Here is a 23,587-nt window from a genome sequence, read left to right as displayed (position 1 = left end):
AGTAGGTTGCTTACTGACATTCTCCGTAATATCGTGAAGGTCAATTGTCACCTCACCTAAGGTAAGTACCGTACAGATTTTGTTTTTTGTAGCTTGTATATTGCTGTGTGTTAATTATGGCTCGTAAAAAGCCCAAGCAAACCCCAAGACGGGGTAAGCCAAATGGTTATGCTAGTGGCTCAACAGAGCAGCATGAGGCCGCCTCTAATATTAGTGGTCAACATGACAGTAGCGAAGAGCTGCCAGGTCTCGTTGTGTTAGAACAAGAGCTGGTTGAAATCGAGCTTGGCATAACTTCCATCGACATGGAGCTATGCTCAAGTGATGATTTCCTGAGTTCTTCTGAAGTTTTGGAGGTAAAGAAAAGATGCCTCGAACTTCAAAGGAAGCTCTCCCTTAAACGTTTAGATTTACTCAAATGCAAACCACAGCAATCAGGCTCAATAGAATCTAGGATGAACCGTATGGGGGAAAGCATTTATGGTTTGCTTGAAGCATGCTCTACCCTCATTCGAAGCTGTCGAGAACAATCTAAGCAAGTGTCACATCAAACATCATCGGTAGTTATGGATGCAGGCAGTGACACAGGCAAAGCTGCTGAGTCTAGCAGTCACGTGACACCCCGTGAGAGTGGTGTAAAGATACCACCTGTAAAAGCAGAACAGGGTATCCTTCAGGGCAGCAGTAGTGCTAGTAATATTCTTAATCCTTACACATCTCCCTTTCGCACTGAAGCTAATAATAGTAGTGAATTTCCCATCGTCGTGCCTCAACCCCAGCTCAGTGCAGGGTTTCAAAATGTTCATGGTCCTCGGTTGTCGCTGGAGAAGTTTGACGGCAATGTGTTAAAGTTCTTTAACTTTAAAAGGCGTTTTGAACGATACATTGAGTCAAACTATCTAAGCTTTGAAGATCGCATCGCCTTTTTGGAGGACAATTGTGTAGGCCAGGCCTTGGAAGTAATTTCTGGCCTGAGTTGCTTGCAAAATAGTGAAAGAGCATATGGAATGGCATGGGATAGATTGAGAAAAAGGTTTGGCAACCCTGGAAAACTCATGGCCAAAGTGAAGGAAGATTTGCTGCAAGGACCCCCTATTTCAGAGTGGGATGCGCCGGGCCTCACAAAGCTTTGCGACAAGATGTATAAGTGTGAAGTCAGTTTCGATGGCTGGGGTAAGTCCCATCTTTTAAACAGTGATGAGGTGCTTCAACGGCTGTTCCTGCGACTTCCTTATAAGTTAAAGGAGCAGTTTGTTAATGTTAATCACTTGGGATCGGACTGTGCCACGTTTGGCGATTTAAGAGTCTTGGTCGAGGATGCAGCCTCTCGAGCCGACAGCCAATATGGCCATCTTATGCAACCAGGCAAAGATGTTAAGAGAGCTCTACAACCAACGATGGCTCGATCTAATCCGCAAGGTGGCTACAAGCGTGCTTCGGTTTGCACAACCCAAGAGCAGATTTCCCAATCTGCTAACCATAAGCAAGAGTCCTGTTGTTTGTGTGCAGAGTCGCATGCACTATGGAAGTGTGAGATGTTTAAACAAAAGCCTGTTGCAGAAAGAAGAACCCTGGTGCAAAAGCATAGACTGTGTTTTTGTTGCTTGAGAGCAGGCCACAGAGTGGTTGATTGCAGATTTAAGAAATCTTGTGCAACGTGTGGATCGAGGCATAATTCACTTCTGCATGTAAACCGTGTGGAAGAGGAAAGCCCCTCTGCTCTGAAGAAGGGCATCTCAGCAACAACGTCCGCAACTGTGCCAGCAACATCTGGGACAACAATTTTTAAGGTTTTGCCAGTTAAGGTATGGGCTGGGGACCCCTCCAACTATACCTATACTTATGCTTTTATCGATGAAGGTTCTAGCGTCAGTCTATGCTCCTCAAGCCTCGTATCTCGCTTAGGGGTTGCTGCGACAAAAAGCAATGTGGAGTTGCTGACCACCAATGCTGTCTCCTTTCATGACAAGAAAATTGATTTTTTGGCTGTGCAGGGAATGGAAGAGCAGGCTGTGTTTTCCGTTGCAGATGCTCTGGTGATGGACCAGATTGTTGATGTCAGCCACAGTATCCCCACCGAAGCACTTAGTAGTGCATATAGTCATTTGGAGGACTTAAAGTTCCCTGAACTAAAAGATAGGAAGGTTGAGTTGTTATTGGGTAGCGATCTTCACCAGGCTTATCTTTTGCAGGAAGTTCGTACTGGCGCACCAGGAGAACCATGTGGACTGCACACTCTTCTGGGTTGGACCATTTATGGGAAAGATGGCGGCGATAGGCAACTCAACTCACCAGTAATGGTAAACTTTCTTAGCGTAAAGGAGTCTTGCGATAGAATGTTAAATGTATTGTTGCAGGATTTTAATGACATCGATGAGCCACAGGCCCCCTGTCCTTCAATTGAGGATAAACGTGCGCTGCAGATCATGCAGGACACGGTGAAGAAGGTGGATGGACACTATTCTGTAGGGCTGTTGTGGAAGGATGAAGACCCGGACTTGTGCAATAATCGCTCTATGGCACTCAAGCGCCTAGAGGGAATGAAGCGCCGATTTATTACTGACCCGGTGTTATTCAATAAGTATCGTGGTAAAATGCAGGAATATGTTAAATGTGGCTATGCTGTGCCACTTGAAACTGGTGTGGTAGACACACCAGGGAAGACGTGCTATGTGCCCCATCACTGCACGACCAATGCGGCCAAGTTTAGAGTCGTTTTCGACTGCAGCGCGAAGTTTAAAGGCGTGTCATTAAATGACAAGCTGCTTCATGGCCCAGATCTCACCAATAACCTTGTAGGAACATTGTTTCGCTTCAGGCAACATCCGATCGCTGTTGTGGGCGATATTAAGGCCATGTTTTCCCAAGTACGTGTAGACGAAGGAGACAGGGATGCCTTTCGATTCTTATGGTATCCGGACGATGTTCTCAAGCGGGAACCTGTCGACTACCGTATGCAAACTCATGTGTTTGGAGCAAAGTCGTCGCCATGCTGTGCTGCCTTCGCGCTTCGGATGACTGCCAAAGACAATGAAACAGGTGCTGATCAAAACACTGTTAACACAGTTTTAAAAAATGTTTATGTTGACGATATTTGTCATTCATGTGAATCGCCGGATCAGGCTATCGAACTAATACAACAACTGCGTGAACTATTACAAAGTGGCGGCTTCCATTTAACTAAATTCCTGTCTAACAGTGCAGAGGTCTTGAGTTCTGTGTTGCAGGAAGACTTGGCGTCGAAGGTCGATTTGCCTCAGTGCCAGCTTCCAACGCAGAAAACCCTTGGTGTTGTGTGGAATGCTGCGAGCGATTGCATGGAGGTGAGGGTGAGTATCCAACAAAAGCCTAACACCCGGAGAGGCGTTCTCTCCATGATTTCGCAAACATACGACCCACTAGGTCTAATACAACCCTTCATTTTACCTGCTAGGCAACTCCTGCAGCAGGCATGTGACGCTCAACTTGATTGGGATGAACCCCTTAATGGCCTTGGGCCAGTAAACATTAATTGGGAAGCTTGGTTAAAGGCCCTTCCAGAGCTTGAATGTGTTTCCATCGCTAGAAGCCTGACTCTTTTTGGTAAATGTGCTATCCGCTTTGAATTGCATGGTTTTTGTGATGCCAGTACCAGTGGCTATGGGGTCGTGTTTTATGTTAAAGTGTTTTATGATGATTCTGTAGTAATTTGTAATTTTCTATTTGGCAAGGCTCGAGTGGCTCCATTAAAGCCTGTTAGCGTACCTCGCCTGGAGCTCACTGCTGCTGTGCTCGCTGCCAAAGTCTGCAATTTTATCCTGACGGAGTGTGATTTTAAATTCAATTGTGTTGTCTTATGGACAGACTCAACTGTTGTGCTGCGTTACATTAATAATACTTCGACTCGTTTCCACACCTTTGTGGCTAATAGGCTGAGCACTATTCACATGCTTACCAGTGTCAATCAATGGCATTATGTACCGACTACTTTAAACCCCGCTGACCTCGCGTCTCGGGGAGTTTGGCCTGATAAAGTTAATACCGCTAAGCTTTGGTTTAATGGTCCTAAGTTTTTGCATGATGTCACGAGCAATTGGCCAAACCAGCCCGACTTTGTTGGCGGAATTTCGTCAGACGATCCAGAGGTTAAAAACATTGAACGTTGCTCAGCTCAGCAACACACGATTACGGACTCAGACTCTCTATGTCGGTTGTTTACCCGCTACTCGCGTTTCCACGATCTGCAAAGAACGGTTGCATGGTTGCTTCGCTACAAATTGTACCTGAAAAGGAAATGCCGAGATGACTCCTTGACTGTTAAGACAGATTCGCTCAGTGTCGAGGAGATGGACGAAGCTGAACTTGCCATTGTCACAGCCGCCCAGCATCAAGCATACCCGACGGTGTTCGCAGTTCTCCATAACCACCCAGGATTTGACGCCCCGGTGGAACTCGTGTCCGACTTGCAGTTGAAGAAGCATGTGGCTTTGAAGGAGCTACAGTCCCTAAACCCCTATGTTGTTAACGAAACGTTAAGAGTTGGTGGGCGATTGCAACAATCTTCTCTGTCAAGCGGAAGAAGGCATCCGATCATTCTCCCATATCAGCACCCAATCACCGATCTAGTGATCATGAGGTATCACGAACGAGAAGGACACATGGGATGCTCACAAGTCCTTACCGCCATTGCTTCCCGTTATTGGATTGTCAAAGGGCGATCAGCTGTCAAAAGGGTCTTGCATTCCTGTATGAACTGTCGTTTTTGGAAAGCTACCGCCGGAAAACAGCAGATGGGCAACTTACCTGCTCCACGCGTAAACAAATCCATTCCTTTTCAAGCTGCTGGCACTGACCTTCTTGGTCCATTGATGGTAAAGAGCGGCCGCAGCAGTGTTAAGCGATATGTTTGTATTTTTAATTGTTTGGCGACCCGTGCTGTGCACTTTGAGGTCGTGCAAACCCTGGAGGCAAGTGCATTCATTCAAGCCTACCGAAGATTCTGCAGCCGTAGAAACGTTTGTCCTACTGATCTGTACAGTGACAACGGAGGAAACTTTGTTGCTGCAGACCGCGAACTTCGGCAAGGACTCAAGAACCTCCATCAAAAGAAAGTCACCGATGCCTTACTTCGGCATGAAACGAACTGGCACTTCAACCCTCCGCGTGCTTCACATCAAGGCGGCTTCTACGAAATATTTTTTCGTTTATTAAGAAAATTGATGCGGTCGCTGGTAGGAAACGCTACGTTGGATGAGTTCGACCTTCTAACGCTGGTAGCAGAGATTGAAAGAATTTTAAACGATCGTCCCATCACTTCGCTCCCATCGTCACCAGATGATCTGCAAGCCCTGACTCCAAGTATGATACTCACCGGATCAGCTTGTGACACCCTACCGCCAGATGTTTTTATGAAGGCTGACGGTTATCGACGCTCTTGGAGAAAGACCCAATACCTCACAAACAAGTTTTGGGAACAATGGCTGTTGCAATATCTCCCCCTGTTGCAGCCCCGACAAAAGTGGTTTGGCACATCTCCAAGCTTGAAACCAGGCGATTTGGTACTGGTAGCGGACGAGGCAACTAAACGTGGGCACTGGCCCAAGGCTATTGTAAAAGAAGTTATGCCGGACACTAATAAACTTGTCAGACGCGTGCGAGTAAAAGTTGCTGACGGTACTGAGTTTGTTCGCGACATCAGAAAGATCTGCCTGCTAGAGGGCAGTATGGACTCTTAAAAATGACAATTTTGTTTTCTAGGCTGGCTGGTTGGCACGATTGCACAACGGACATTTCTCATGCTACTTAGGTTTCAGTTTTGAATTGTATTGCGTGTTTGTGTTTATTTTACTATTATTATTCTTGTGCTCCTCACTACCGCAGCTAACGCGGTGTCGTCGATGCATTTGCATCCAGCAGTTCTGCCATAACTGTGTTATTGACTCCCATTAATAGTGTTGTTTCTATTTGCATACTGCAGTTATTTACACTGTAGCAGTCTAGCTCTGTTTTTGGTCTGACTATTTCACACACCTGTCTCACTACTAATGCTTTTGCTATGTGCGATATTATTTTTTGTGTTTTGTCAATTCATTGCTTAATTATCACGACTCGACTTAACAGTCGCGTGTTTTTTCTGGTAGCCTACTGTTGCTCTGACGTTAATGTCACTTGCGCTGGTCATAGCATTGCGCAGTATTAGGTTGTATGTGTGCTTTTGTTTATGCCATATCCCCACTTTTGCCACTGGTACCATGTATGTTTTCATTTGTTTTTCGTGTATCCGTTTATACTGACTTCCAGTTGTCGGTAGACTTATGTTTTTGTGCTTATTCTTAGCAATCGCTAAGCATGTTGGTCAAAAGGGTTTATTAACTCTTCTTGGGCGTGTCTTCGAGCTACTGTTATGTATGTTCTATTAGGTTTGTGTGTTATGCAAGCCAGGTATTGTGTTGTAGTTGTGACCCTTGCTAACCTCGAATAGCTTTGATTCTGACTTGTCGATATTTGCATAATTCATGTTCATTGTCGTTTATTTGGCCACCTTGTGGCAATTAATTTGTTTGTGTTTTGCTTCGTTGTAATCGTTTTACAGTGGTAAAACCCTCATTTGTTAAACTCTGGTTTTGGGGGTGGGTATGTTAGAAACGATTCCCCGCCCATTTAATATTATTGTTGTATCTCTGCTCCATTCTATTTTCATGCTTGAGTGACCCGGCCATGCATTAACAATTTTTGCTAGTTGATCTTGCTTTTTACGTTTTGGCATGGACTGGAGTGGTCATTGTTTTATAAATCTGGAGAACTGGAGATTTGGAGTGACTAGGGAATATGTAAGAATTCGGTAAGCAACTGTTTGTTTCGTTTTATTATTGTCGTTTTCAATACACCATTTCTTCTAATAAGTAAGGCCTGCACTTTATCCAGTCTAGGCAAAAAACGTTTTAGACAATGACATTGGGTTCCGGTATCAAGACCCGTGTCTGGGATGGTCTATCTAGGATTTCCCGCAGCCCACCTCACATGGGGAAGCCCCTAGAAAAAGTGGGGTAAACGAAGTTTTGGTAGAATAAAGATTAGCATTTTGAAAGCTGTGTATTATTTATCATTTTGGCAAATCTGACAATATACCTTGTGCTTTTTTTACGAATACAGCACTGGTAGCATCCACACTGTAGCCATCAAGAGTTCAAGACTTTTCTAAAAAACATGTGTTTCTCGGCAGTCGAGTGTAGCAAGAATTGACAGCGATAGACACGTGTTTCTTCCATTCCAATTACTAACAAAAGCAGCGGTTGATAACTATGTAGCATAAATTGTGGTGCGATACTGATGATCCCAGCTTCATGAGCGAAACACGTGTCTATCGCTGTCAATTCTTGCTACACTCGACTTACGAGAATCACATGTTTTTTAGAAAAATCTTAAACTCTTGATGGCTTCATCAGTGTGGATGCTACACCGGTATGGTTAGCGAAACACAATGCTTTCTGTTCTATAGTGAGTAGTCAAGTAGTGCTGACGCTAGAAAGATCGCTCCTTTTCAACAAATTTATATTTTCAGGTTTCATTGTCTAGAGAAATAAAGACAAGTCATTTTTCAAGCAATCCTATTTCTCGAACATTCTCTTCAAACAGGAGAAAAAGTTTTGATAAAGAAACATTTATCGGGAGGTCAAAAAAAAGCAATCAAAACTGCACTGACAACAATTGTGATACAAGATTGTTAAAAACAAAAGAAGACCATGCCTTGCAACGGAACAACGCAAGTACCTTGCTGAAACGTACAACTGTTCAACCACGAGAAACAACGCTAGATACTATACCACCAAACAACACAACAAATGTGCTATCACAGAAAGTTAAACCGGAAAATAATACACGTGCTCGGCCAGAAACAATTAAAGTAGCTGGATCTTTTAAAACAATCGCCAAACAATCGAACATTCCACTTGCTATAGACAATATCGTTTCATTGCCTTCATGCCCCGAAACTCCACCTGGTCTTGTAGTAAGTAACCGATTCCAAATTTATTGTGTATGGTTTTAAAAGTGTCTTTGTGACCAAGACATATCAATATGATTTGTATATTATACTGTTTTGGCGAACTCGGCATACGTAGACACAAATTAATTTGCACTAGGTATTTTTTTTAAACTGAAGTTTTATAGCAGTGTTTCCCAACCCGAGTCCGCGGACTCAAATGAGTCCGTGGAAGGCTCTGGGTGAAGCACATCAACTAAGCACATCAACTAAGATCGTATATGTAAGCAATGTGTGTTTCAATGCAACTCTGATGTAGCTCAACGGAATTGTTTGTTTAATTAATTAGTTTACAATTGGATGAAACTAGCGATATAGGAAACGATTCCCAGCTTATGGTGTTTATACGATATCGTGCAAGTGAGGACTACATGGAGCAATTTCTTTTTTGCCGTCAACTTACAAAACACACTACAGGAGAAAAAATATTTAAGAAAATAGATTCTTTTTCTAAAGAACATCAACTGTAATGGATTGACTGTGTTTCTATTTGTGCCGATGGTGCTCCGTCTATGATGGGAACAAACAAAAGTTTTATGAGTTTCGTGAAAATGGAAAACAAAGATATTTTAGTTATTCATTGTCTTCTTCATCTAGAAAACCTGGCAGCAAAAGAGATTCAAGAAAACCTAGCCATAGTCTTCAATGAGTTTGTATCTGTGGTTAATTATATTTGTGGTTAATTATATCAAATCCCTCCCTTTATGTAGGCTACTCGTATATTTCGAGCGTTGTGCGACGAGATGGGTGCGGAGCACACTGGGCTTTTATTTCATTCGAACATCCGTTGGCTGTCACGAGGAAAAGTGTTAGAGTGAGTGACTAGCCTACGCAATGAAATCGGTGCTTTTTTAAAAGAGCAGAATCATAAACTTGCCAAGCGATTCAGCGACAACGAGTGGATTGCCAAACTGCTGTTCTTATCTGATTTTTTTCAGCCATTTAAACCAGCTGAACACTAGGCTACTATGCAGGGAAAAAATAAAATCTTTTTGGATGTATCGGAAAACATTCTCGCATTTAAAGGTAAAATGAAACTGTGGATGCATCGAAAGGAAAGTGGGAAGATAGCTGCTTTGCCTGCTTTAAACGCATTTTTGGAAGAAGAAGAATTTGATTTGAAGAGCATCTGTGGAATCTTTCTTGAGCACCTTACTTCATTTATGTTCAAGCTGGACAGATCTATTCCTTCCCACAATTTCAACAAAAAGTTTAAGTGGGTGCGAAATCCCTTCGAGGTTTCAGCACTACTGGATCATCTGGAAATAGATTGCATTGGTGAACAACTGGTTATGCTGCAAAGTCGACAGCTGTGGAAAAAAAAATGTTTCTCTGACTCAATTTTGGGCCAACGTCCAAGTAATGGAACCCAATTTATCTGAACTCTGTTTGCAGGAAACAAGAGCTCTTTTGCCCTTTCCGACAACATATCTTTGTGAAGCTGGTTTTTCAGCACTAACTATGATGAAAATTTAAAACCAAGTACCGCAACCAACTACAACCAGAAGACAACATCAGATGTGCATCAGATAACGACCATCAACCCCAATTTCCATAAACTGGTGAAGCAAGTTCAGGGATAAGGTTCCCATTGAAATTTGAGAATGTGAGCAATAAACAAATTTCGATCAAACAAGTTCTTTTGTGATTGCTGTAACATGAGTGCACAAAGGTTTGGGCTATTGAAAAAATAGTCCGTGAATTGAAAAGGTTGGGAAACACTGTTTATAGCAATCAAAATATCTGATTTGGCAGGCATTGTCCGTTAAACGACATTGTGATTTTGATTTAAAGGTGCATCAGGTTTAGAATTATGTGTTGACAACCTGCTATAGTGCAGATAATGCTTGCTAAATTCCTGCTGCAGTTAAATTATGTCGTTCATGCTTCATCCAGACCAAATGTAGCATAATCACTTTCAGCAGTCGTTTTGGTATAACACAGGGGTATTTGCAATTTCTTATTTGTTCTTATTTGACTTAAAATGTTTTTCAAATTCGGAGTTTAATTGAAATGTACACACACTAAAGTACTGGAAGTCAATGAAATTTTGAAAACACTAAAGCACTGTTTTTTGTTAGGGAAGAAAGGATGCCAGTCCGCTACCAAATATCCCGCCCCCATACCAAGCAATTGAAAAAGAAAATCCTCTTGTAACTGATGGAGGTCACTACAAGCCACCCAACTGTATAGCTAGATGGAAGGTAAAGATACGACATCTACTGTAACTGAGAAATTTTCATATTTTATTGCAAGAATTTTATCGTTTACATCTTCTTCCTCCTCTTCTTTTTCTTCTTTTTCTTCTTCTTCTTCTTCCTTATCTTCTTTTTCACTTATCACGAAGAAGAAGAAGCGTTTACATTAAACGTTAAGCTTGCAAGCGCAGCTTGGCCTATATTTCGTGGGAAACACGGCTTTATTATTTTATATGTATTTTGTATTCTGGAGTATTAAAGATAGTTTGAATTTGCAACATAATAAAGATAAAAAAAACTAAAAATCAGGAATTCATAATATAGGGATCGCCAACTCGTCTGGATTCCTGACAAGCGGAGTGTAAAGATGTTGCCAGATATTTTTTTAATTTTTAGAAAAAATATTATTTTGGCATTTTTAAATTTAGTAGTCGCCCAAAACTTGCCCGTAAAAAGCTATTTTAAAACTAATCTAAAGCAATTTATTATTCACTTATCAAACTATCATATTTTATGCATATTTAACCTCTCTTTTTAAATTTTATTTAAATTTTGTGCATAAATTCACATTCTTATTGCAAAGTACAACTAAAATCTACTTTAACTCAATCTTGTACAACTTTAAACTTCAGGTTAATTTTAAGTGGACAAGCTTTGGGTGACCATTACTCTTTAGAAATGCCAAAGAATTAGTTTTTCTAAAAATAAACAAAATATCTGGCAACACTTTTACACTCCGCTTGTCAGAAATCCAGCCGAGTTGGCAATCCTATACTATGAATCCCTGCTAAAAATAATGCAACAGTTTAATCTTATTTAAGTTGTTTGATTAGTTGGTGGTGGCCGATTCTTTCCTAGCAACAATTGTCGTCATTCCTGTTCTCCATCTTCTGTTTTTTCCATATTTTTTCTTCAGCCGTTTTTGTCTGCCCATTCTTCACTTGTTATTGCACTTTCCGTTCTCAATATTAGTGGTTGTCTTTCTTTTATTATTCATACTTTGCTGACGTATGTTACAACATTGCAGGTCGCACACACCTCCAACAGACATTTTCTTTTATTTTTAATGATAATTTTCTTCCGTATAACATTTCTCCACATTTCCTAGACTTTGCCCAACCCAGCCTTGACCTTTCTGTCAAAGCTTTATCTGAACTAAAGATCACTGAAGATTCCCTTGACATATTTAATTTCAACCTTCTACCATGGGTACACAACACATTCAGCATCGTGATTAATGATCAGCATTATCTCGGCGCTTATACTGTATATTATGCATAATCTACAAGGAAATAATTTATAGGCTTTTGTTTGTTAAGAACGCTAAAAAGATTTCTTGTGTTTAGCGATTACTTCTTTTTACAAAATTAATCATTCCAGGTGGCAATAATAATTCCTTTTCGCAACCGAGACACCCATTTACATTATTTTCTTCACTACATGCATCCGATATTGCAAAGACAGCAGCTTGATTACAGGATTTATGTGATTAATCAAGTAAGTGAAAATACTCAGTTTAAACAAACTTCATTTGTTGAGGGAAAACAAATAATGAAAATATAGAAATTGTGGTCACGTTCATTATCGTGAAATAGTGTCCATAGATGTCGCGCATTAGGTTCACTGTAGGCTACGTATCACAGAAAAGCTGGGTAAAAATGCTGCAAGAAACAAATTTGTGTAGGCGTTTTTATTTGAGCACTGTTGCGTAATATTGTGCTTATGACATAGTAGCATACGCGTTCTTCCATTTACTTAGACTTTATAGCATATGAAATGTGTGTTCTTCTGTAAGCGGTAGGGGGAAGGTCTTGACCTATGAACCGGGTTTACCCATGATCCACCCCCTTCAAAAAAAATTCTGTTGCACTCTAGCGTCAACTTGTACCATTTCTGAACGTGCTAATGCCTCAGAAGGTTTCTTGGAAATTTTTGGGTCAGAGCTGAAAGGCGTTTTCCAGTTGTTAAGGAAGTTCTGTTTTGAGCCTTCCAGAGTAAAATTTTGGTACCATTGATTTTTTGTTCTGGTACCTAAGATTTAGCTCAGTGCAGGAAGCTCTATTTCATATATGCAATGGTAGGCATTAGTGCTGAATCTTAGTTAGACTGTGGCTAATAACTTGCTTTAATTTTTTAGTTCTGATGCAAAGCATACCAATCAGGCTGGTCTTGACCCATGAACCACCAAGGAGCATGACTCTTGAGCCATGGTTCATGGGTGATGCCATTATGTCATAGTATGTAGGACTGTATAGGCTGTATTATGCTGTAAGGTTTAAGTGTAATTTAGCTTGGTTAAGGGTTAAGGGCATGTTCAAATCATATTTAAAATTAATATGTTTTCACACACTAAACCTTTGTGATTTCATATCTCTCACTTAACAGTTGAGAGTATAAATACTTAATAGGTAATGAAAAGATTGGATTGCGCGCTTACAAATTCATCACAAGCTGGGTTTCGTAGCTTTGTCATGTAATCTTAATATTACTATATACCTACATTTTAAGCTGTGGCTATATTTACACTATATAGTGTAATTATAACCTCATGGCTCATGGGTAATTCGGGGTGGTTTATGGGTCATTACCAGCAGCACCCTTGAGCCACTTTGGAGACTTTCAAGGAAATGTTTATAACTGATACGCTATTAAAGGTATTGATCTGAAACTTCCCCATGATCTGCCCCAATAGTTATGTTAAATGCTTTAAAAATTTGAGCGTTCTATCTTCAGCAAAAAAAAAGTTAAAGCAAAAAATCTAAAAAGTGGCTCGTAGGTCAAGACCTTCCCCAGATGAACATTTTCATTTTAAAGTTTGCAGATAGAGCAGTGATTGATAAATTGCAGTGGCATAGCGTGACTCCTTTTTGTGTTTTTTTTTTCTTTTTTTTTTAGAAAAATTTAGTTTACTTGCATTTAACCCTATCTTAGTACGAGCTGTTTTCGTAAGCGAAAAGCACGTCACGGCTATCTTAGCCCCGTGCTAATTAATCGCTAATAACGAGAGTTATGAAAATCACAGAGCCAAAATATTTTACAAGATGATTTAGCGTTCCTTTTAACCTTATCTTAATACGAGCTGTGTTTGTACGCAGAAAGCACGTCACGGGCTATCTTAGCTCGGTGCTAATAAATCGCAAATAACGGGGGGAGCTGTGAGAATCACAGAGCCAAAATATTTTACAAGATAATAGCCATGTGTATTGTGCGTATAGAAATTAACATTTACCTAACAAATATAATTATAGAAATAAAGTGCTTGAGATGAAAAAACTTAAGAAAGTCGGTTTTTATTTTAATTTCCCGAAAATAGCTTCAAAATTGAAATTTTTGAATTATAACACAGGGTAATGCTAAACTAAACAAAAAATTACTTTTGCTCATATATATAAGGCATAAATATAGCCACCTGAGACGAAATGCTTATTTTAAAAGACATGAAAGTATAAAAATGACCAGTGTATGTTTAGAAAATTCACAAAGAATAAAAATTAAAGTAACGAATTTTCACATTTTTAGCATATTTCCTTCTGAGAAATATTTCACTACTAGAGTGAGGCGTCCTCATAAAACCCCATGTCGCGACAGATAGGGTTTAAAAAGCTCTAGGTGCGATTTAATTGACGCAGCTTCACTGTTTCTTTTTAGTTTGTTTAATTTTTTTGCTTTAAAATACTTTTTTGAGTTTTTACTTTTCTATGAACTTTAAAAGCATATAGCTTACTTCTGAATTATTGTTCTGTCCTAGCCATTTTAACTTTTGATTATTTTAACTTTTACCAAGAACAGTATATTGTGCATGGGCAAAATGGGCTTTCAAACAATCTATCAAGGCTCGTATTGCCAGGAGGTAGAATATAAAAAATTCTGATGTTCTTTAATCAATTGACAGAAAGTTGAGATTTAAAGTTTGTTGTTGGATAATTATTTTAGATTCATGATTTGAACTCTCCGTCAACGAATTATGCGTGCTGAGCATGGGCATTGAGCAGCCCATTAATACATTTAGGATGGTTATAGGTGAATTGTTCTTAAACAGTTGTTCGTAAGCAATTGTTCGTAAACAATTGTTCGTAAAATCAATTCTTCGTAAAGCAATTCTTCGTATACATCAATTCTTCGTATAGGTGAATTGTTCGTAAACAGGTGATAGGTGAATTGTTCGTGAACAATTTTTCGCAACAGCAAGATTTGTCTTGCAATTTCCGATGAAGGTGCGTAATGCAAATTTTCCTAAATAACCAAGTTACGACGACACAAAGAAATAAGCACAATGAAAAAGCGCATTTTTTGTTATGTATTGGAGTACAACAATTGTTTGTGTTTAGCAATTCTTTGCTTACACTACCAATACTACTTTGAGGAACTTCGTACAATTTGTCCACGAGCCAAGTTTAGTGTGAAGTATTGTGTGCAATTCCACGTAAGTAATCACAAATTTCATCATCTTGAAAGTCTTGACGCCAAGTTCGGACAACTCTAGTTAGTCTTTCTGCACTGTCCTTGTACTTCTTCTTTGGAGGGGGTCCTGCCTGGTCACTGACATACTGTTCAATGCGAACCTCATTTAGGTTTTGCTCTCGCTTGATTGCAGATATGAACTTCCAAATATCTGGATGATTTGCAGATACCTGGAACATGAACCCTCTGTGCCATCCTTCAATGCTATTATTAGTTTTGGGAAGGCCACTGAGGACGCCATCATAACAGTTCCACATTTGAATTGCAAACATTGGAGGACGGCGCCCTTGACGACGATCTGGGCGCCAAACCCACGTGTCTTCAAAGTAGTCAATTACTGGCTGAGCAACATCTGGTAATATATTCCCATCAATGAAAATGTCAAAGGCCCGGATGATTTCATCAATAGGCACAAAGGCCAGAGACGACAACATGCGCAGCCTCAGAGCAAACTCTGCACTTGTCTCGTACTGCTCCTTCAGGCCACTTGATTGCGTCTTTCTCCAAATGCACTGGCACAAATGGAAGAATCAGCCACGGTGAGTTGAAAGTGGGTACTCTCTGCTTACTGCATTAACCATGGCCATCTCAAAGTCAGTCATGATTGTCTCTGGAACAGCAACAGCAGGTAACAACTCCTTGATCTTTTGTAGCACATGAATGTATGTCCCTCTCTTTTTGTCCCCCAGCAGGGCATACACCAGAGGCACTGAAGTGTTTTCCTTCAGTCCGTGTATTGTGTAAAGCTGTTCAAACAGTGAAGGCCTTGTCTTGAAGGTGCCGTCAGCATACCAGTGCTTTGAACGGGCAAGGAGCTGCAGATTTCTTTCAGTGGCAAAAAGGACCATACGGTTTTCTCCAGGCCCAGAATCATAGGCCAAGAATGTTACACCAGCAAACGTTTGCTTGTACTCTACTGGAAGCACAATGTCACGGAGAGAATGTGGGATTGCCGGTCTTGCATTTTCCTTCAATCGCACTTGGGTGACTGCCCTTTTCATGCTCTGCACGCTTGGCAGTTTTGCTGCCGTAGCTTGACTGAGTCCAATAGTTTTGCTGAGACGAGGTAACTTGAGGCATCACGACTGTCTTTTGCTGCACAACGAATATTTTCCATAACCTTTGCTGCTTCGACATGACCAGCATCTCCAGTATGTTTGTGCTCACCTATGGATTGTACAATGGCTGCCATAGCAGTTGTTACTCATGCAGGACATTTCTTATGAAAATGCTCACATTTCCAATAAGTAGTTTCTTGCCCTTGTGCGTTAAGTGCACTATAATCTTTGTAATAAAGCTGGCCACTATACAAAAGTTTTGGCTTTTCTTTTTCGCTGCTCACAAACTGTAATGCCATTCTGAATCAGGGACTCTACACTCTGTCTGCTCGTCTACACTCTACAGGTACAGCACGTCTTTAAGCACAATTAGCACATCTCTAGCATATAGGCTACCCTAATTGAATATTCGTAAACAATTGTAACTGTTTTTTTTTAAAAAGCTGTAGCCTAACTTTTATAAACATTTGTTTAAAAACAATTAGTATTACGGTCAATTGCATGCCCGAAGAATTGCTTTATGAAGAATTGCTTTACGAAGAATTGATTTTACGAACAATTGCTTACGAACAATTGTTTTACGAAAAACTGTTTACGAAAAAAACGTCAGACACCATTTAGGATTAATTGAAACACAATCTTGATGACTTACGTCAGTGAAAAGTAATTTGAGCTCGCAAATCGTTTTCGGTGGCTGTAATTCCGTTTAAGTATGGTATTTGAGAAAAGTTGTTTAGAGAATTGTTTGTGCAGTAGAGTACAATCTCAGACAACCACTTTCTCTGATCCAGTTCGTTACCAGATATGGAGTAGATGAAGTGGTTTTCTGGGACGTCTGTATTGTTCCTTGTTTTGTTGTTTAGTTTAAAACGGGTAAATTCAATCGAGCGAAACTTCTCAACGTCGGCTTTATGGAATCCATCAAAGATTACGATTTTCAATGCTTTGTGTTCCACGATGTTGACCTGATATTGGAAAACGACAATGTCTTGTACAGCTGTCCTAACCAACCACGACATCTTGCATCAGCTATGAGCAAATTTCAATATAAAATGCCCTACGGTGGTTTTTTTGGTAAGTGAATTGTTAGGCCAACTTGTTGAAAAGTTGAAGTTAGTTGATTTGTGGATTTTTCATCTTAATTGGTTACTGAGAAATATTTTAAAAGTATGAATTTTTAAGTTTGAATTTATCATCTAACTTTTAAATTTGATATTGTTTAACTTTTTCATGTTCTTCTTTCTAACGCTTTAACTGCACTGGCTTACTTTCATTTTTACAAAATAATGAGTATTATAAGTTTGAAAATCAACGTTTGATGACTTATTTTGACTTTCTTAAAAGCTGACAAGATTTATTAACTTTGTCGGCAGGTGGCGCATCAGAGCTGACTAAGGAGCAATTTGAAAAAGTGAATGGTTTTTCAAACAAGTTTTGGGGATGGGGTGGTGAAGACGACGAAATTTATTTTAGAATCCGTGCAATTGGAATGAATGTAATCAGATACCCAATTGAAATGTCCAGGTGCAACCTATAGATAATTTACATGAGAAGCTAATTATTTGTTTGATTAATTTAACTCGTTGATTTGTGTGATGGTGTAAAGAAGCGACAAGGTCAATCACAGTTCAATATTTTTTTTCTCTTATGTTGCCATAGAAAGGAAATCAAGAAAAATAATTGTGCGCCAATTCAAAATATCTTGTTTTAAACAGCCCAAACAAAATATTGTCAGTTCAAAGTGATCATTATTGTCAGATGACATTAATTTTGTTAGATGATATCCGTATAACGAATGATGCTAAGAAGGATGCAAACAGCGTTACTTTTTTTTTTGTCATGCTAATGGCTGACAATGCATTATTATAATAAATAATCTAATTCCTGACATTACAAAACATACTATTGATTGTTGGGGTTCATGTGGGCGAACAATAAATTCCACGACTATTTTACAATTCAAAATAACAGAATTAAACTTCAATTGGAAATTAGTATGGATGAATACAACGTTTGATCTGAACATTGCTTTTAACAATAAAAAACACCAACTACCTTGCTCGTTTGTTTGTTTTAGAAAATAATTGTAATGTTGCTTAGATGTATCTGGTAAAATGTTTTGTACAAGCAACAGTGTAGGCCCAAAATTTATCAGCAAAAATGCTACAAAAACGTTTCAATTACCCTACCGTTGATTTGACTTGACAATTTGGCTAATATTTGGAGGTGCCACAAGAAGGAATAATTTAGCAAATAAATTAGTCCATATACTTACATAGTTAGACCTTACATCAAATTCAGTTACTACCTATTACTAAAAAAGCTTAACAGATTGTTTAATTCTTTTAGGAATCATCAGATGAAAATCATGCAAAAATTATAAACTCTTAATGCAAAATTAGTAAACAAAAACCAATATTTCAGGTCTATTAAGAGTAATACAATAATCGGTAAAATAAAATAGCATTAGCTGTGTGTAATTTTTGCATGTTTTCCAGAACCTTATGATAATCCCCATAAGAGTAGAACAGTCTGTTTAGAGTTAGATTGTTCGTGAAAAGTAATTGTATTTCATGCAGTTTGGCCTGTTTGGGTTTTTTGCTTCACAATGAACACTTTTTTATATTATTAATAGTAACATACTTATTGCTTAGTTCAAGGCCTTGTGTAGTTTATTTGTGAACCAATTTAGGTTTTTATTTTAGTTTTGTTTTTAGATACCTGATGTTTTCACACAAGCGAGATGTAGGAAATGAAGTAAATGAGCAACGATTTGGTCTTCTAAAAGATGTTGGTACGAAAATGAAAAGGGAAGGACTTAATAGCCTAAACTACAAGGTAACCTTGCATAATTTTATCGAATTCCAAAAACAGAACAAATAGTCGTATTTGCATTCAAGCTCATCATTATCTGTTTTGCCAAGACGGTGGTCATAGTTAATGATGGAACCGACTCTTACAAAACTCAGCTTATTTTTTTACCATGCGGACCCGAGTTAAAAATGGTAGTATCGTTAGATCTGAATGTGATATCAGATTTAAGTGCTGTACCTTAACCTCGACAGGTAACATCCGCTTCTGATACCTTCTAAATCTAAGTAATTACAACATCATCAATAGCTTCATGACAGAAGAAGACAGTGAGTTAAAAGCAGTGATAAGTCAAGAAGTTTACTTTATGATGAATCAACAACTGAGTATGGATACTTTCTCAAATCTAGTTCTTTTAATGTTATTTCATTGCTGTAAAAGCACGGACCAACATAATTGCAAGATCTAATGTACTGTAAAGGGAAAAACAGATTGAAAATTATTTTGATAAACAAGTGTTGTAGCGACAGGTGAAGCAAGTTAAATTTTAGGCTTAACAGCAGAGGTTCCAAGATATTACAAGAGACAGGGTGATGGACAATGGATGAACAAAAATGTGCACAAATATTTAAAAAAGCTATAAAAGTAGATGCATACAAACAATCCCTGAGTACCAGTAGACAAGAAGATCTCCCAGAAAAGTAATCGTAAACAAAACTATAATACACCAGCCTAATAAAATGAATTTTTTGTGAGCCTTTGAGAGGAATAAATAAAGCAATTGAAGTGGCAAAGCTACTAATTAAAAATTATCTAAATGTATGTAAAGTTTAAAGTACGGTATTAAAGATGATATGAGTAGGATTGTTACCAAGTAGACAGAAATTACAAAGCGGTGGAAAAATTAAGCTGAAAGTTTAACAAAAAGTGGAAAGCCCAAACAAAACCCCAGATGCATAAAACAGAAACAATTAGTGTAAGCTGAAGTAGAAGATGAAAAAGAAGACAATGAAGAAAAAGTAATAATAAACGCAATTGAGAAAGTTACTCCAAGAAAGGTGGTTGGTGTTAGAACAAGAGTTCTTATATCTGTTTCTTGGTGTAACAATTGATGAATTTTTGGCAACATAGTCTAATCAAAGTCTAATTTTAGCATATTATAATTAGTTTAATTAAGTTTAAAGTCTAATTTTAGCATATTAGCAACATAGTCTAATTTTAGAATATATATTCAAGCATTTACCCTGCCAGATAACATTATTTTTAAGCATCATTGCTTTGTCAATTAAATTGGGCGGTAATCTTGTTGCATTTTTAAACTCTGGTTTTTGCAACTTTCTTCACTTGTTAATATGCTTTTGTGTTGAACCATTTGCTACTGAACAGGCAAGGCTTACTTGTTTCAGCTCTGTTAATAAAGTCAGTAGTGCTGACTGACGATAAGTCGGAAATAAAAGCTGGGTGTCATTGTTAACAACAAGCGGTAGATTAGTGCAGTCACCAGAAGAACACAAGTAACTTTATTTTCAAATATGTTTATGAAGCTTGGTACATTAGACTACACTCTAAACATTCTGTTATTTCTTATGAAGAACATTCTCAAAAATAACATTATTTTGTTATTAAAAACATTATTAACAAATAACAACAATAATATTAATAACACATTTATTTGCAGAAAATGTTTTACGAGAAACATCCACTTTACACAAATATAACTGTGGATATAACATCTTCGGTAAGACCGCAAGGAAATTGACACCCCGGGCAAAAGTCAGCTCCCACTTCTGTACACTACAGACTGCCTCAAGATGGAAATCACTGCAACGGATTGCCATCAGATTATGGCAGATTGCTAAAAAAGAAAATGAAGCATCTGGCATTACTTGCTTATGAATTTAATATAATTGTCTCTACAATGTTTTCAAAGATATTTTTTGTAACAGTAACAAAGTTTTAATGGGCCGGAACTAGATCACGATCACTGACTTCTGTTTTCTTCGTTTTTCTACATTTTTAGAATTTAAAACAATGACAAATATGTTGCTGCCATGAATGACATTTCGGAAGATAAACAACGAACCGCCACAACGTTGTGTAGTCTGATCTAATAAGCAAAATACTTGAATTGAAAAGTCATCTTGATCAAGCTGCGGATGCAAAAGTAGACCGCATTGCTGGCAAAGCTGATGAATTTTGAAAATTCACATGATGACAGGTCACAATCGCAGGAGCTGACAAAAGAAGTGCGGTATAGCAGGAGTGTCCAACTCACACTCACTGACTGAATTTTTGTTTGTACTTGTGACGATATTCTTGTGCCTACATTTATTCCCATCTTGCAGCATTCGTATTATCTCATTGATTTTTCTCTTGTTTATTTTTTCTACATAATATCGACAGTCAAACCGGAACAAAGAAAGAGCAGTTCAGAAAGATTTAAAATTCGTGGCAAGTTTGGCACGCGTGTCACATGTTGGACACCATTCGTTTATAACATTTCCTTCTTCTTCCTAAACATTGTGTTGCTTCTTCTGTTGTTGTATTAACTTATTTTATATTATATAAAGAGTTGAACAAAACAAAATTATTATTCCGGTGGTTTAATTCAACAGTTTTTAAAATTTGTAGACCACGAAGATCTTTGCCGCAATATACTTACAGATTCCAAGATGGTTCATTTCCCTTACAAACTAAAAAACTGACAATCTTCACTGTTGTGCAAATCAATCTATCTCGGATAAACCAGACAACAACTTCATCAGAGCAAAGAATGCCGTTTTTTGCAACTTTATATATCACCAGTTTTTTGGTACAATTCTGGATAAGTTCGTGTAACTTACATCTTATAACCATGGCAATATGAATCGCCATTGCTGTTCATATTTCTATCACTTTATCGATCTTTTCTTTTTTTAAATGAGCTTAAAATGAACCCCACATTCGAAATTGTCTAGAACAATACAATAGCATCTAGCACACGAACTATGCAAAATCAAATCTACAGCTGCTCGAGTTTAAAATCCGGGACCATTAGCCTTTTCGACAAGGTTAATAGCCTACTTGCAGCACACATCGTTGCGCATTGGCTTAAGAATACCCATTTTACGTTACCAATTTTAAAAAAAATGCTAGACTATACCTATTCGTAATTTCTTTGTAGCAGCTATATGATAACCGCCACCCAACCTGTTTTCTTGCTGGTTTTTAGAACAAGCTTCACATTTGTTAGAGAGCATATTGTATTGTATTGCCAAAAAGAGAAGGATTCAGTTGTGATATGAGATGGTCAATGTACCAATCTTTTGACATCCACTCTACAGTTTTAAATATCGTATAAGAACAAATCACGTTTCTGCTTTGTAGCGAGAAACACAAATAACTAAATTGAGAGTAAAGGGAGATTTTCACCCAAGAGTGGCAATACATCGCAGTGATGATGTCACGCTTGCGTCACAATCTATGTTGATGTAGCTCCTGCATTTTTTTCTTTGCGGTATTATTGTGTTTCCTTGTATCTTATTGATGTTGTGAAAACATGGAGGCTCTAAGTCTCTGTAGTTTCGCTGTAAGTCCATTGTGTCATGATTAGGAATATGAAACGTTAGCTGGGTATTTGTGTGCTTCTTAGGAGTTTGGAACGCTAACTAATAATTTGAGTGCATTCTTGCATTTGGTAGTTTGATACACAGACACGTAGTTTTATGTCTTTTTAGCGTTGTGCATCTGCTGCATTGTGCATCTTGTGCATGCCACATTGCTTTTGTACATCGCTTGGAGCATTCCAATCACACTGGGTTTTTTCTTAAACCAACGCGGCTAGCGTTGAAATTCATTATTATGAACCAGCTCAGTGGCCGAGTGGTTTCGCCTTCGGCTCTGGTGCTGGTAGATCTGAGATCGATTCCAGGTCGGGTCAAACCGAAGACTTTAAAAACGGCACCGATTGTGTTCTATCCTGCATAGCGCAGTGAGAATGAGCCGGGTAATAATGTGATAACATCGTAAACCTGATACAAATTAAAAATGAGCCCTGTCGCTGAAAGACCTTAGCTGTTGTAGAGCGACAATAAATAAAACCATATTATTATTATCATTATTATGACTTTTTTCAGTCATTGAGTCGTGGCATCTTTCAGTCAGTTCACCACGCTTTGTTTGCAGTTATGGTGCCAGTTCAGTTGTGGTGTCAGTTTAATTTATGTTACGAGCGGTGATTTGATTCAGTTCACCACGTTCTGTAAGTTAGGCATTTTTCAGTTGCAATCTTTTGATTTATTGCATCCTGATGGTTTGAAGATTTGTTTTCTGCAATAAACTCATGCATGTAGACATCCAGACATCATTCTCGGATTATCCCTACCACCGATGTGCTCGTGATGTTGCTGCAATAATTTACAGCTAGGTATGAGCGGATGCTTTGGACTGCTCGACGTCCGCTACATTTACAACACAAATTCAAATGGCTGGTCATTAATTTGGTAAACCACACCGTCAAGTTACGGCATGCAATGCGTTCAGTTGTTGAAACGAAAAAGAAGAGCTCCTGAGACTTACAGGTTTGGGCCTCACAGGTTCATGGGACTCATTGGTTTATGGGACTTAAGTTTCTTCAATAAATTAATGGTCTGAATAGTCAAAATTGGTTGATGATAACGATAACTACATCGGCATTGAGATGGTGCAGGGGAACAGTTGTTGGCTTTTCTATATAAGCTTAGCCTGGTTCCGTTGAACTTTAAATGAAACGTTGAACTTTAGGCCTTACCAGCGCCATTGAAAACAAATTTTTTTCGGTAATTTTTTTTGAAATGAAGGCTATTCGTGAATGTTCAGTTTACTCATTTTAATGCTTAATTCCCGTTTGAAATTTTCATTTAGTATGCCTGGCAAAGAAGCGATATTTTCTTTAACCAGTGAAATGTTCAGTTGTTTGGCAATTGTATCATTACTGACATTTGTTTCTTTCTCACTATTGTTTTTACTATTTTGAGAAGTTGTTTGAGTTATCGATTTTAATAAAAAATATTTTGTTTGTA

General features: G+C 38.6%; 1 protein-coding gene across 2 annotated transcripts; it reads left to right on the top strand.

Moving 5' to 3' along the window:
* Positions 1–504: 504 nt before the first annotated feature.
* On the top strand, positions 505–23,587 carry LOC145784082 (uncharacterized). Of its 2 annotated transcripts, XM_082595841.1 has the most exons (8): positions 505–3,329; positions 7,541–7,987; positions 10,102–10,224; positions 11,599–11,715; positions 16,601–16,811; positions 17,111–17,261; positions 18,455–18,575; positions 20,227–23,587. In XM_082595841.1, the coding sequence occupies exons 1-8, from the start codon at positions 567–569 to the stop codon at positions 20,305–20,307; spliced, it is 4,014 nt and encodes a 1,337-aa protein (XP_082451967.1). In that variant the 5' UTR covers positions 505–566; the 3' UTR covers positions 20,308–23,587. The 2 variants fall into 2 exon arrangements, 1 of the variants encoding a protein (XP_082451967.1); XR_014290976.1 differs by lacking the exons at positions 10,102–10,224; positions 11,599–11,715; positions 16,601–16,811; ... (1 more) ...; positions 18,455–18,575; positions 20,227–23,587 and having other exon boundaries at positions 509–6,820; positions 7,541–7,670.

This window comes from Aplidium turbinatum, chromosome 1 (assembly GCF_918807975.1).
Source record: "Aplidium turbinatum chromosome 1, kaAplTurb1.1, whole genome shotgun sequence".
Taxonomy (NCBI): Eukaryota; Metazoa; Chordata; class Ascidiacea; order Aplousobranchia; family Polyclinidae; genus Aplidium; species Aplidium turbinatum.
The sequence above is the reverse complement of the archived record's forward strand: the minus strand, read 5'-3'. Positions and strand labels throughout refer to the sequence as shown.

What these genes read in the sequence shown, in the direction of transcription:
- LOC145784082 (XM_082595841.1), top strand. Translation starts at nt 567, where the DNA reads ATGGATGCAGGCAGTGACACAGGCAAAGCTGCTGAGTCTAGCAGTCAC. An exon ending in GCGATTGCATGGAGGTGAGG is followed by an intron (nt 3,330 to 7,540) that starts GTGAGTATCCAA and finishes TTATATTTTCAG; the next exon opens with GTTTCATTGTCTAGAGAAAT. An exon ending in GGATTTATGTGATTAATCAA is followed by an intron (nt 11,716 to 16,600) that starts GTAAGTGAAAAT and finishes TTTGTTGTTTAG; the next exon opens with TTTAAAACGGGTAAATTCAA.